The sequence below is a fragment of the Schistocerca americana genome, chromosome X (assembly GCF_021461395.2).
Source record: "Schistocerca americana isolate TAMUIC-IGC-003095 chromosome X, iqSchAmer2.1, whole genome shotgun sequence".
NCBI classification, from domain to species: Eukaryota; Metazoa; Arthropoda; class Insecta; order Orthoptera; family Acrididae; genus Schistocerca; species Schistocerca americana.
This window is the reverse complement of record NC_060130.1, coordinates 887,229,749-887,245,394: the sequence shown is the minus strand read 5'-3', so window position 1 is coordinate 887,245,394 and position 15,646 is coordinate 887,229,749. Positions and strand designations below refer to the sequence as shown.

The 15,646-nt window shown below is 39.3% G+C and overlaps 1 protein-coding gene across 3 annotated transcripts in view; it reads right to left on the bottom strand.

Moving 5' to 3' along the window:
- The window catches only part of LOC124554892 (exportin-4-like), a 231,368-nt gene that overhangs the window by 73,021 nt on the left and 142,701 nt on the right, over positions 1 to 15,646 (bottom strand). For all 3 annotated transcript variants that reach the window (XM_047128568.1, XM_047128569.1, XM_047128570.1), the window contains one exon: positions 11,968 to 12,130. In XM_047128568.1, coding sequence (XP_046984524.1) covers positions 11,968 to 12,130 — 163 coding nt within the window. The remainder of the gene's footprint in view (positions 1 to 11,967; positions 12,131 to 15,646) is intronic.

Sequence of the window (15,646 nt, the reverse complement as noted above, 5' to 3'; positions counted from 1 at the left end):
TGATTTCTATATATGTTAAGTTGGCATTAATCTTATGACAACAGCAGCTGACTTTAAACATTTAAGCAGGCCTACTGTATGATTTTGGAATTTTGTATCCCATAGCTATTGCTTGTTATACATTACATTAATCAGTGTGATATATTTGATAGTATAAAACTTGACGAGCTACATTTTCTGACCTATATAGAATTATTTAACCCTTTAACTGCTCTGGACGTGTTAACGCGTGCCTTTGTACCTGTCCCTGTGTGCTCTGAACGTGTTTATGCATGCCACCAGTCCTTCTACCTGGTACTCTGATCATGTCTACACGGCGCCAACTGTATATTCGTGCCGAGCGCCTAGTAGCTGTTCAGTGTTCTGCTTGCATAGTTGAATTCTTGTGAGCATTTGTTGCTGTGTTCTTGGGTTGCAGTTTTTGTCTGTGCTTTTACTGACTGTTAACACCTTTAACATTTTGAGAAGAAAATGGCATGCCGTTGAGGTTGTACACATGAAGAAATCGTCAAAATTCTCACTAGAAGCGACAGTGAGAATGAAATTTTTAACAGCGATGGTAGCGATTATTCTTCGACTTAATTTCGAAGTAATGTGCCATGTACTTCAGCTGGAACAATGCATCTGTCAACAAGGGAGGGATATCATTCAGAATCTGATAGGTCTGAGAGTGATAGTGAAGTGCCAGTGAAAAGAGCCTGCTTTAGTGACTAGTTTGACTGGAAAAAAGTGATTTTCGTCCATTTATGCATGCGTTCGATGCTTCAGCTTCTGGACACAAATGTGGTTTAGGGCCAGATTCAAGTATTTTGTATTATTTCTTGATATTTTTAACAGAAGAACTGATTAAATTTGTAGCAGATGAAACCAACATAAATGAAAGAAAATGCACGATAATCAGAGCAGTCTCATTTGTCCAGATGGAAAGAAACGGGTTTCAAAGAACTATATTTCTTCATTGCTGTATGTATGCTAATGGCTCGTGTGAAAAAGCTGAAAATCAGTGACTATTGGTCCACTGACATACTCTTGAATGCTTCTGTTTTTAGCAAAATTATGTCCAGGGAGCATTTTATGTTAATTTTAAGAATGCTTCACTTCAGTGATAACTCTATCAGCAATGAAGGAGATAAACACTTCGCAGCACATTTCATCCATACCAAAAGCTCTGCATTGACGAAAGTCTCTTGTTCAAAGGGTGACTATCATTCAAACAGTACATTCCCTCCAAAAGAAGTAGGTTTGGAATAAAAGCATTTGTGCTATGCGACTCCCAGATGGGCCAGATGGGTTATACCCTGGATTTCATTGTTTACATGGGCACAAATACTGAAATTGCCTTCCAGAATCTAGGGGAAAGTGGCGACATAGTAGCAACACTGATGAAACCATTTTTAGGAAGGGGACATATGCTCTATGTCGATAATTGGTATTCAAGCATAGACCTGTTCCTCTGGCTTCATAACCATGGAACAAACGCATTTGCTACTGTTTGCCAAAACAGATGCAACATGCCAAAATTAAAGAACAAACTAAAACGAGGAGAAACACAGTTTATGTCTACTGACACAATCCTTGCGATGAAATCGTGTGACAAAAGAGAAGTGTGGATGCTGACCACTTGTAATACTGCAGAAATGGTTGAGATGGAAAACACAAACAGAAAGACAGGTGAAAGATTAAGGAAACCACAATGTGTTGCAGATTACAACAAGAGTATGGGTGCTGTTGATTGCTGTGACATGTTGCCGAGTTCAGTGCAATCAGTACAAAAGACTGTCAAGTGGTACAAAAAATTCTTTTTCCATGTACTGGATCTGTGCATTTTAAATGCCCATGCTCTCCACAGAGTAGTAACAGGACGAAAAATGCAACTAGCAGAATTTCATTTGTGTCTGGTAAGAGAGCCTGTTGAAGCTTACACAAAAGAACAGAGGAAAGCTAGCAGAGGAAGGCGCTCACGAGACAAGAACCCTGTAAGATTTACTGGGAGGCATTTTCCAAAGGTCATTGAGATGGAAAACTCTAAGAAACGTACACCAATGCATCGTTGTGCAGTATGCTCGAAGCAGAAAGTGTGCCAAGGAACAAGATACAAATGTAGAGCATGCAACATACCACTATGTGTAGTGCCATGTTTTGAGGCCTATCACACTAAACAAAACTATTAACTGCCTACAATCACTCAGAGGTGAAGAAGTGACATTTGATAATTTTCTAGAAGTAAATGACAACAAAAAGGAAATAAAAATATAAAGATACAAAAATTGTATACAAAATAAAATAAAAAGAAAAAATATATTTTTAAAATTGCCAGTGCCGGTCCAAAGCCCAGATCAAAAAGAAGGATCGAAAATATATTCAGAAGGTGTAAAAGATTCTCCAACACTTAGGCTTTCTGACTTTGAAGTAATTTTACAGAAATGTTACTGCACTCTCAAAAACATGACCTGCATTTCTCAGATGCTATTAAATCTATTACATACGTTAAGCATAAAATTAAAACAAGCATAATGATACATTGCTGATTTACACAAACATCACATTTGTTTGCCTGGCCATCTTCCACAGCAGTTCTAACAATTACTTATTGTCAGCTTTGCCATCTTAATCTTACTGCAATTAATGAAGAAGAATTTCACACTAGGCGCATTTCACTTTTATTTACAAAGCTTCTTCTGTGATCATTAGTGTTCCTGCTTCATGTTTACATCCTTTGCACACCACTGCTTTCCCTCTCTTCATTAGTGGAGGCTGACATCTAAAGACGTCTTTGTATACATATAGCTGGCAGTTTTTTTTTTCTTTGAGGTTTTCAGCTTTTTCTTCCACTCCATTGACACTGTACCTCACCTCACTTACAGAACTTGAGTTCCATAAGTGAGGTGAGCTACAGTGCCAATGCAGCGGAAGAAAAAGCTGAAAACAGCAAAAAAGACTGCCAGCTATATGTGTACAAAGACATCATCTTTAGATGTCAACTTCTGCTAATGAAGAGAGGGAAAGCAGTGGTGTGCAAAGGATGTAAACATGAATCAGGAAAACCATAGAACACAGAAGATGCTTTTTAAATAAAAGCGAAATGTGTCTGATGTTAAATTCTTTTTCATTAATTGCAGTAAGCTTAAGACAGCAAAGCTAACAATAATTAATTCTACATATCAATTGTTATAGTGATTCTTAGCAACATAAGCAGTTTCAATGCACATCGTGTGTGTCAGTAATTCATTTGCAGAGTCACAGCCACGGAAAAAGTATCGAGATACATCATGTGACAGTGATCACACTCAGAAGGTGAGACAGCCGCGAACACCCTGGCTCAAGAAATATTCAGCACAGGGTGTGCTCGCCCAAGCGGCGAGCTCAGCTGCAGGCAACGGTCCATGGGGAAAACCATTAGTGCAGGTACCAGGATTAAGCGGCCTCAACGGTGTGCTCGACCCAGCTACATGGACGTACGGCTGCAGCAGCCAAAGGGTTAATAGCGCTCCCAAAGCATCAGTTATTACATGTATGTACAGTGATACATAATTCTAGTGATTTCAAAGTGTGTATTCTGTGAGGAAAATTTTAGTCCTACAAATGGTGTGAGCACAGTGTGGTGAGAAACACTTATACTGTAGAACTGGCTTTCAAGAAGATTAATGACAACTGTTCTGGTCCTATTGTTTACTCAATTATGTACGAAAACAGTCTTGGTTGCAATTTTAGTTCTTTTTTTATTTTTTTTACTGCATCCAAGACTATTTTCAACTAATGCCACTAAACACTGGTTTGCTGATTCATGTCACAGATGGATTGGAAGAATTATCTGTATATGTTTCATCTTCTTTGTTATTACACTGATGTTACAATACAGAAATTTGGTACTGGAAATTCTGTGTAGAATAAACTACATAAAATTGTTATGAACTTTTAGAGAGATGTAATCACAAGCAATAATAGGGTTATATTTATTTTTCAAGCTACATATGACGACACAAGTGTTCCTATTGAACGATGACCTGATTTAGATTTTATTGAGAGTGGCCAACATCCAAACAACTATCTATGTCAAAAGTGGGCACACGCACAAGGAAAGCTGTGATGATGAGACTGAGCATATGGAAGAACAATTCAGAAATTAAGGTACATTTGACCAAACACAGGCAAGTAAAGGAAATATAGTCATCAAATTTTCCAGTCTAGGAGAAAAAAAAAATTCCAAGAAAGTAATAAGCCATAATTTATTCAGAAGCAAATGTTCACAGAGGTCTCAAAAACTATTATGATTTTCCATGGCAAAGGAAAAAAAAATTAAAATTTATGTACATGATGGTTATAACTAAACTTTCGCTACTTGAAAGGGCCCCTATGAAAAATGAGTGAGTGTAGGACAATGAACCTTTGTGGAAACATTTGTAAGGACAAGTGGAGGATAAATAATGCATAAACCATTGTAAGAAACACATTTTGATTTCAACATGAAAGGGTAACATTTGTTATTTTTGTACCATGTTTACATTTCAGGTTACAAAAACTGATCAATGTGACGAACATTGGCATCTGTGAAAACTTGGAAGTGCACTGGAGGTACCATTTCACAGTTGTTCATGGCACTTTTCAAATGGTAGATCGTGGAATGTTCAGCTGTTGTGACACAGCTTGAAGATCACATACTGCATCTGGCATTCTTAGCCATTACAACAGTAACTTATTCAACAATTCTTGGTGCAATTGACTGTCAGCCTCTCCCAGGAGTAATTACAAAATCACAAGTTAATTTGAACTTTAGGATAATGTTTTTCAACCCTGGTGCAAAAAGAGGACCTCTCCATATTCATTTTAAGAGGTGATACTTGCGGAGCAGCAGCACTGTTGCCATTGCTTTAATAAAATAGCTTTAAGAGTTAAGCCCTGCTCACCTTTTCCCATCCCATGTTGACTGTCTGCAACTGCAATGCACACTGATGCTATGTCGCTGCACCAGTACCAGAGCATAATGCCAAGTCCTGGTGCATAACGGCAAGTCACGACACGAACACTAATAACAACGCAAATCCCGCAGCACATAGTCTGAACGTAACTCCTATAAAGTTGGGTAGCCATATGGCAAACAGACTTTGGCATACATTGGCTCAAGTAGTGAAAGTTTAATTATAACCACCCTGTATTTTCTTAATGCATGCAGAAAATATTTACAAGAGTTTGGCAATTGGGATGATAAGACTAGGAAAAGACATTTACTGGATCACTGATTCTAGAAGTAAAGTTAAAAAGGAAAACATTATCACTTAACAAGACAATATTCAGGTCACTGGTTCAAGAAGTAAACACCAAAAAAGAAATATCTAATGAGCGGCACATCCAGGGAATTATCGGTTAAATACAGTTTATGTTTGTGGAGCAATGCATGAGAAGACTTGAGAAATCATAACAAAATCAGTGAACACTGTATTCACACTAACATCTGTTCACATATGATACCTGATCATATGGCAACTAACTCAAGAAATGTGCTTCAAATTGTTGAAGGTATAATTATAAGCATAATTGCAATATACAAATCACACTACTGTCAAAAGGAGAGTGGTGGTAAAGAGTACCCGTCCACTGAAATGACTGAAGCAAAAATGTATGAACACCGCAAGGCTGGAAATGAAGAAATGGAAACAATAAATTTCAGTTCCAAATGGGTGAAGCTATCAGTGGTAGCGGCCATGTGTGCATGGAGTGTGCCTGCTTGTGTGTTTTGTTTACTGAAGAAGGCTTTGGATGAAAGCTATAATGTGTGATAGTCTTTGCATTGTGGCTGTCTGCAAATCAATGGATTATCTTTACTGTGAGTAGCAATCTAGCCTTTTCTTAATACTGCTGATATTCCTACTTGGAGTTTCCATCATTTTAAATGTAATTTTGTTGTGAAAAAATATTTTGTGACTATATTTTGTTATTACTTATAGTTTTCTTGAGGTTCCTTTTGTCACCCGTTTCAGAACTGTGCAGAGAAACATGCTACTTGTTTTTAGTGCACAACAGTCGCAAGTTAAAATGTAGAACTTAACTTACCCCAAAGTTGGTTGTTTGCTTGATTTGGGGGAGGGGACGAAACAGCTCACAGAAAACCTAAATGCGGGTTTGAACCATTGTCCTCTCGAATGCGAGTCCAGTGTAACTGTTTTCATCCTTATTCTGGAACCTCATTTGAACTTTGTTTGCCTTCTCTCTCTCTCTCTCTCTCTCTCTCTCTCTCTCTCTCTCTCTCTCTCTCCCCCCCCCCCCTGTCCCCACCATGTCCTTCGTGTGTTTGTGAATTCTTAAGGGGCCACACTGCTTAGGTCATCGGTCCCTAGACTTACACACTACTTAAACTAACTTATGCTAAGAACAACACACACCCATGCCAGAGGGAGGACAGTATCTTTAAATATGTCAGCACATGTGCTATGTGAGCTAATGCTTTTTAGGGCTCCGAGGTGCTCAGAATAATTTGTTTATAAATTTCTGCAAATCTGTTCTACATATAATAATGAAAAGAATGCCCTACAGAACCTCAGAACATACACAAAATGTTTTTAGGCCTAATTCTTGTTACAATAATTACTTTAAATTGTTTGTATTTTACAAACCTACATCAAAGTACCCACTGATGATGACACAAATGTGCCAAAACATGTTTGGGCAATGAGAATATTAATTTCTTGTGTAATAGGTGTACCTGAATTCTGTTCATTTTAAAGACAGTATTTTACGAGATTGGCCCTTTACTTAGTTTGCATTCATGAATGTCTCACCCAGTACAAATCCCTAACCAATAGGAGAAAAAGTGCAGGTGATTCCTGTGTATAAGAAAGGTATCAGAACGGACCCACAAAGTTACAGACCAATATTCTTACCATAGGTTTGCTGCAGAATTCTTGAACAAATTCTAAGTTCAAATATCATAAATTCCCTTGAGATGGAAAAGCTTCTGTCCACAAACTAGTATGGATTTAGACAGCATCACTCGTTTAGAACTGAGGTTGCCCCCTTACTCACGTTATCCTGTGAACTGTGGATGAATGGCAACAGTCAGCTTCCATATTCCTAGATTTCCACAAAGTGTGTGACATGGTGCGCCTCTGTGAACAGTTACCGAAGGTTCGAGCATACAGATTAGGTCCCCAGATATGAGTAAGGCTCGAAGACTTCTAAAGTTATAGAACTTAGTATGTTGTCCTCGATGGTGAGTGTTCATCAGAGATAAGTGTGATAGGACCTTTCTTGCTCTCTATATTCATAAATGATCTGAGGGACAGGATGAGCGGCAATTTTTGGCTCTTTACTGGTGACACTGTGGTATGTGGGAAGGTGTTATCATTGAATGACTGTAGGAGGATACAAGATTACTTAGACAAAATTTCTAGTTAGTGTGATGAATGGCAGCTTGCTCTAAATGTAGAAAAATATAAGTTAATGCAGATGAGAAAGAAAAACAATTCTGTAATGTTCAGATACAGCATGGAACAAGCACATACGAGCAGTAGCAAGGAAGGTGAGTGGTCTTCTTCAGTTTACTGGAAGAACTTGCCTTTTCCCCTTGGCTTCAACCACATATGCATTCGACATATATATTGAACACAAGTCCTTATCCCTCTCTCTGTGTCCACTTCTTCCTCCCTCTTTCCACCTCATCCTCCTACCTCTATCGATCTCCTCCTCCCTACTATCTCCCTATCTCCATCCCACCTCCTCCCACACTCTTTGTCCATAACCTCCACCCCTCTCTCTGCCCATATCTTTCTTGCCACCCCGCCCCCCTTCCATCTCCACCTCCCCCTCTTCCTTTTCAACTAGCCCACTACCTGTCTACACCTTACACCTGCTTCATCGACCTCCCACTCCTCCCCCCCCCCCCCCCCAACGTCCATTTCCTCCTCCCCCTTGCACTGTCCATCCTCTCCTCTATCAATCTCAACCTGTCCCCAGCTATTCTCATCAGCACGTGTAGCCCCTGCAATACAGTTCAATGAAATAAGCCAATACTATTCCCACAAGATTCAGACATGCAGCCTGGGCTACACAGGTACATCTGAAGCTTGAAATCATAACAGATAATGGGAGAATTTTAGGGTAGTGTGGCTCATCTACATTGATCATCACAGAAAGAGCTGTACCCAGAAAGACAAAGCAGATTTCGATCACTGTTGGCAGGCAGGTGGATGGTACCTCACATATGAAATGATTACACTTTCAGCTTTGAAGGACCAACATTTATTGCGTTACATGGCCACAAAATTTACTCGTTAGTACGGCTTCAGGCACCCATGATTATGAATACAATTGTCCAGATGTCACATCATGGAGTTGTGCAGGTCCTGAATGTAGTACAGTGATACTCAGTCCCATGAATCTTGCCCCTCGCTTGCAGTTCTTGCAGATTGGTGGGTGGAGGGGGAGTCCTGACAGCACACTCCACGGCACTCTACACACTCTTGATCAAGAGTCATTGCCTTGATGGTCGTTGCCTCCAAGACAGAAGTGGGACTCATCACTAAAGACGACCCACTGCCAGTCTTAAAGGTCCCATGTCCATCACTACTGACACCAGGCAGTCGGGCATTATGCTACAAAGGTGTGTGTGGCAGGCATCATAACGGTTGGCGTGCAGAGAATCCAGTGTCATGCAACCACCAACCAATGATACTAGCACTTGAATGGCCCCTACCATTGCCGTTGCTTCTGCTCACATGTTGCAAACAATCCGTCAGTCCTCCCTCCTTGTGGTGCATGTCAGACATCTAGATCATACATATCCTGCATGCATGCCTTCCTGTATCCGCTGTAGTCAACAACAGCCAATGGGGCTGTTCATACATTGGATGTGAAACGCAACACTATGACAGAACTACCCAGCCTCCTGCAGCCCCATGACGCAACGCCCCTTGAACTCTTCCAGCTTGGGAAACTCAACGTTGGAATGTGTCGCTTGGGCACAGTGCACATGCAACTACGCTCTAGTGATATCACTCACTGTCATACCGGCTGGCACGGCCGTTTGGGGCCCTCTTGTATCAATTGATGGGAAAATCATGGCCCCAGACTGAAATGCGAATCTCTAATGGGAAGATGACATTCTTTTCGTGAAACAGTATTGAGAAAATTTAAAGAACTAGCATTTGATGCTGACTGTAGAGCAATTCTACTGCCGCCAATGGACATTTCACATAAGAACCACGAAGGCAAGAGAAATTAAAGCTCATGTGACAGTCGTTTTTCCACCTCTCTGTTTGCGAGTGAAAAAGGAAAGGAAATAACTTGTAGTGATACAACGTACTCTCCACCATGCACGATTCAGTGGCTTGTAAAGCATGTATATATATGAACATGTATTTAGTCTGCAAAAATGGTTACTTTCAGGGGTTTAAAACCAAACAATGATATAATGACCAAGTTTACATGGGCCTCCCACGATAATCTCCCCCCCCCCCCCCTTTCAACACAACCACGTCCCAGGTCACCAAAACAATGAGTCACCCGATTCTTGCAGAAATGCGTCTCAACAATGCAGCACTCACCTCACTTATGGTATTAATCACCCTCAGACTATTCCAAAATTGAAAATGCACATGTAGTCTCCCAAGATTCAACTTGACTGAGTACATTTAAAATGTCGTGACAGATAAACTAAAGATAATTTTCAAAGAAGATTTCTCTGAGGACATGGAGAGAATCTGTGACTGTCTTATCCTGGGAAATTATGTATTCTACAGCGTGATTCTCATTTTAAACCCACCAAAGTGACATAGATGACAGTGAGACAAGTAATTTAATATAAGACACAAGGAACCGCAAACATCGGAAAATACCCCAAAAGTGGATGACAAATGTTGAACATGTGACGTCACCAGAAGACGTACCTCACTGCATGTGCAGCGACTGGACTTGACAATCCTACCCTTGCCAGTAGGGGGCAGTGCTACACATCGCTCTGCTAAGCTACTCTGTTTTTGAATACCTTTTGTAAGTGGGATCTGTTGTAAACAGCCGGCCGGTGTGGCCGTGCGGTTAAAGGCGCTTCAGTCTGGAACCGCGTGACCGCTGCGGTCGCAGGTTCGAATCCTGCCTCGGGCATGGATGTGTGTGATGTCCTTAGGTTAGTTAGGTTTAATTAGTTCTAAGTTCTAGGCGACTGATGACCTCAGAAGTTAAGTCGCATAGTGCTCAGAGCCATTTGAACCATTTTTTTGTTGTAAACATAAAAGTTATCACTGCGATGAAACAAAAGCTGTTATTTTGTGTTTCTTTGCTTTTGTCCCTTCTTTTTTTGTTTACAGACTTTATTTAGTAATGAACACATCGGTCATTTATTGGTAGTGATGCAATTCAGAAGCTTATACTTGTTTACTTGTGATGCAATATGGTAGGTTTTTGTTGTACTGCACTTTGGCATTGTCTAGAAAAGGGCGCGATATTGGTAAATAAAATAATAAATCTTACCTCTCTGTACACACATAACTAAATAAATAAAATAATAAATCTCACCTCTCTGTACACACATAACTATCTAACACAATGAAAAACAGAAAAAAACTGCCTGCCAGATGCAAGATTCGAATCATGAACCCCATGCACTTCAGTCGCGCACATAATTCTGGAGCAACATCGACATGAATACTTGACTTGGGTTGGGACGATCAGATGCGACAGACTGGCAGGCTCCATCGCTGCATGTGCAGCAAGGTATGTCATCTGGTGACATCACATGTTCAACATTTGCCATCCACCTTTGGGGATTTCCAAACATTTTCAGCCCTGTATGTCTTAGATTAAATTACTTGTCTCAGCATCATCTACATCGCTTTGGGGGTTTTTAAACATTAATGTGAGCCACCCTGTGTGTAGTGGAGAAATTGATGTCATTGTTAGCTACTTAATGAGAAAAATACAATCTGTTTAATTAATAACAGCACATTTTACGAGAATAAGAAGAACTTCAACCATTACATCCCTCCTCCCTTTCTTACCACACTTTGCACATGGTGCTATAATCTTTGTCGATAATGTGGTTGCAATAACTTATAATTTGAGGGGTCATTAAGTCATTTTAACACTCTGCAGTCATGTTTTAGTACAGAGAACTTTTCAGGAATGCTGTGCTTAATGTGACATCATCTCCACCACCTTCATCATCTACAAAGACGGACAGGTTTGTTTGTTGTAGTCTGTTTTCTGTGAATCAACTTAAATGTGTACAAAACTTATACCAACAGTTAATGACACAACAAGTCACTGATGAATATCGCAATGACTGATTTACAGTAATGATAGTCTTAATCATTCAACAACTGGGAACTTCACACTGTGATATTACATTCTTGTGCACAATAGTAGATTTTTTAAATCTCTGCGGTTTATCCACATAATGATCTTTGACATCAATGGGGCAGAGTAACTTCTATCTGACACATTACAGCTCATCACAAGCATATTAATTGCTCTTGTTTCTAAATGAATCTCAGATATCATAATTCAAAACACACAAATGTGGCTATGCATGCATAATCTAAATACATTTTACATCATTCCAATACATTAAAATACATTAAAAATACAACCTTTCTTTTCAACTGTAATTTTTATGAACACTACAGGATTTCCTCTTTGGTTAGCATGTTAGACATATAAATCAATCATTAGAGTTCACAAGTGACTTGCAGTCGTCTCCTGAGCTTTGATTTTCTTTTTCTAATTAATAATCCATGAATTGTCTTTTGGGTTTGGGGGTGAGAAAAAATGAGAGGTAAAGAGGCACAGTTGAAAATAGAAAAATATATGAGTTTGCCTGAAATCATAAAAAAAGGGTGTGGAGGAATGTGAACATGCATGTACTAATACTGTGCTTGAGCAATTCTTTCTAAAATTTCTTACAAAATTTTATGTGGGTGTGTTATCTGCAACAATTAAAAGGTATCGTAATTGTCAATTATCATCAGAAAATATATTTACCTCAGAGTAGTATCGTTCCTCTGGCAATAAAAAGCATGCAGCCCATCTCTTCATGAACCACATAATATTGCACGCCAGGTTAGGACTCATTATAGCAATCAACTCTTTTATAAAGGCAGCTTGTCTCTCAACTTCACAAAGACGAAATACTGCAGAAACCAACCTGAAAATATTAATTTAATACATGATCACATTGAAATGAGGAAGAATATCTCAATATATTATCAGCGTATTTTTGGCCCAAGGAGGAGTTACATGGTTATAAGATGTCTACATATGGCATTTGTGTCCATTAACTATTAGTGTGATCAAACAAAATTGGAAATGGAAACTTGGGTAATTTAATTATTGTTGCTTCCACAGCTAGATTGAGACAGAGAGAGTTAACTGACTTTCCATAAGATTCTACATGACTAATTAAGTGAAAACACTGTTAATATATACCACTTCTTAAATAACCTTTGTCAAAGAAGCAGCTATACTGAACAAACAATACATTGGCTTGATCATTTATATAGAAAAATAACAAAAATATAAGAATGGGGGAATGGAATGGTCGTATCCAAAGTTCATAATGACAATAGATAAAAAGTAAGAGAGTGTGTGTGTGTGTGTGTGTGTGTGTGTGTGTGTGTGTGTGTGTGTGTGTGTGTGTGTGCGTGCGTGCGTGCGCGCATGTAAGGGGGTGGGGGTGAGGATAAACAAAAAGGGGGCAGGCACTATGCACTAGCTGGTTCATCATATTGGCAATGTGGTAACTCTCTGACAGCTACAGAGAGAAATTTGGTCCATGGCCCAGTAATATCAAAGATGTTTGCTCCTTGAGATCACTGAAACAAGGTGAACATAGCCTTCAGATGCCAATCGAGGAGCTACTTGAATGAGTAGTGGCATCATTTTGGAAAAGCTGACATTAACTGTCTACAGAGTGGTAGGATAACCACATGCCACTTTACTGAGACATCCAATATCGTCATTGGCTGAGGATGATCCAGTGGTCAGTTGGAAGAGTGTGACCACGATACCTGTCTGCCAAAGCTTACTAATACACGAAAAGAAAATAAAGCTTGCCACAGATGACAAATTAAGTCTAGCATGTTACCACACAGTAAAATTGCTACAATTGTTCAATAAAATTGTACTCATCTCACATCGGCAGACACCACACAAAATGATTGACACAAAAATTGTCAAAATAAAATTGTGGCATTTCAGTGCAGTGTTTCACAAACTACTATATCAATGTAGAAATGATATTCAATCAGTTCACCACAACTGATAATGGTTCTGAAAGTCAAAGCTGTTTTTAAGTCATGACCAAAGAACAGGGATGAATCAGTCAATATACAGGTTACTAAATTAATTTGTATTTCAATATGGGTGCATGCTAACCATTTAAGAATGATTTCATACAGCAAAAAAGAATATTTAAGGTAATGACAGAGGAAAATGTATAATACTTTCATATGATATAAGCTAGAGGTTTCAAAATAACAATTCTTCCATGCAACAGACAGCCAGTCTGAAGGAAGTTCTTAGCACAATTTCAGATTTACATTTTCCATCAGTCAGGCAGTTTATATCATTACTTAAATTATCAAAGATGCTGAGCTCATCTTTTTCTTACTTTCAGATGGGAAGTTGCCAAAAGCTTTAGATCATTAAATGTCATAGACATCACTTTTTCAGTGTGTGAGAGGCAACTATAGACTCTCAATTATCACCCCTACAGCAACAAAGCGCCACCATATGTGGCACAGACAAGTCCTGTATGGTCAAACTAGTTTTAATGACAAAATAAAAAGTGGCAAATCATCTCACTGTGAAGAACTGAGATATGTGAAAGTCCTGGTGCTCAAAGACCAGTGTACAACAATCAACAATTGGGGAAGAGGTGGAAATCATTCACAGATCAATTTTCATCTTGCATGACACTGTGAATGACAAAAGTCACCATCTGCTGGGTTCTGTGACAGCTCACAATCATTTTAAAAACACACTGAATCGAGGCAGCAGCATAAATGTTGCAGCCACCTAATCACTATGGATGAGTGGTGGTTGCATCACTATGACCCCAAGAGAAAGGATCAAAGTAAGCAGTGGAAATGTGAATTTGTGACCATCGAAAAAGGCAATGTTAACAAATCATGATTATAAGAGTCAAACCATCACAGGAGCATACTAATGAAATCTCCTGATGAGGTGACTGGTACATCTTCACCTACGGCAATACTCCACAAGCCACATGATACGGTGTGATGGAGGGTACGTATGGTACCACTAACTGGTATCCCTCCCTGTTCCACTTGCAAATGAGAAGAATGATGTGTCGGTAAGCCTCGAATTTTCTCATCATGATCTTTTGCCAGATGTATTCGGGAGGAAATAATATGTTGACCAACTCTTCCCGGAAATTACTCTCTTGAAATTTCAACAGTAACCTCTCTGTGAAGCACACCTCTCTCATAGCATCTGCCACAGGAGTTTGTTTTATGGGGTCATTACGCTTAAGGTTGCTCTAGATAGTCAGTCTTAGGTATTGTATGGCTGGTACTGTTTTCAGCAATTTGTCATCAATGATGTAGTTGTACAATAGTGGCTTTCTTTTCATATGTATGTGCAACATGCTAAAATTATTTACGTTCAGTGTCAACTGCCAGAGCCGCCACCATCACCAGCCCCCTGCAGGTCATTCTGCAAATTGATACTGTTTTCTGGCATTCATATGCATCATCTGCGAAAAGTCTTGAAGAGCTTCCTATGCTTTCTACTAGATCATTTATATACGAGGTGTGTTCAAAAAGTAAGGTGACTTTATATTTTTATGAAAAAATATTTATTTGTTCATCAATATTCATGTTGTCAGCTTCAAAGTAATCCTCCTCAGATACAATACATTTGTGCCAATGCACCTTCCAATCCTTGAAGCACTTCTCGTCAGAGCTTTTTGGTACTGCCTTGAGTGAGTGAAGCAGTTTTTATTTCCTCAATCATTGAAAATCTTCATCCTTTCATAAGTCTCTTCAGTTTTGGGAAAAGGAAACAGTCGCAGGGGGCCAAATACGATGAATATGGTGGCCGAGGCATGATTGTCATGTTGTTTTAGGCCAAAAAAATCTCTCACAGGCAAAGATGAATGAGCAGGTGCATTGTCGTGATGCAAAAGCCATAAACTGTTTTTTCCACAATTTCGAACATTTTTTGCATAATGCTTCTCGCAAACGGTGCATAACTTCAAGGTAATGCTCCTTACTGACAGTATGACCTTGAGGCAGCAATTCATAATGCACTAAAAAAAAAAGTGAGCAAAACTTTGACATTTGATCAAAATTGGAATGCTTTTTTCAGTCTTGGCTATCCAGGATGCTTCCATTGGGACGAGTAGGCTTTGGTTTCGACGTCATAACCGAAAACCCATGTTACGTCACCAGTTATGACCCTTTTGAGCAAATCAGGATCACCACTGACGTCATTCAAGAGCTCCTGAGTGATGCTCATGCGACAGTTCTTCACACATCTCATGCCCGAAACATCTGAAAAAATTGCATAACACAAGCTGACCTTTATGCCAACATCCTCAGTAACTTCTCTTATGGTAATTTGACGATTTTCCAAAACAATTTTCTTTACAGCTTTGATGTTAACATCTGTTGTTGATGTACTAGGGCATCCAGAATGA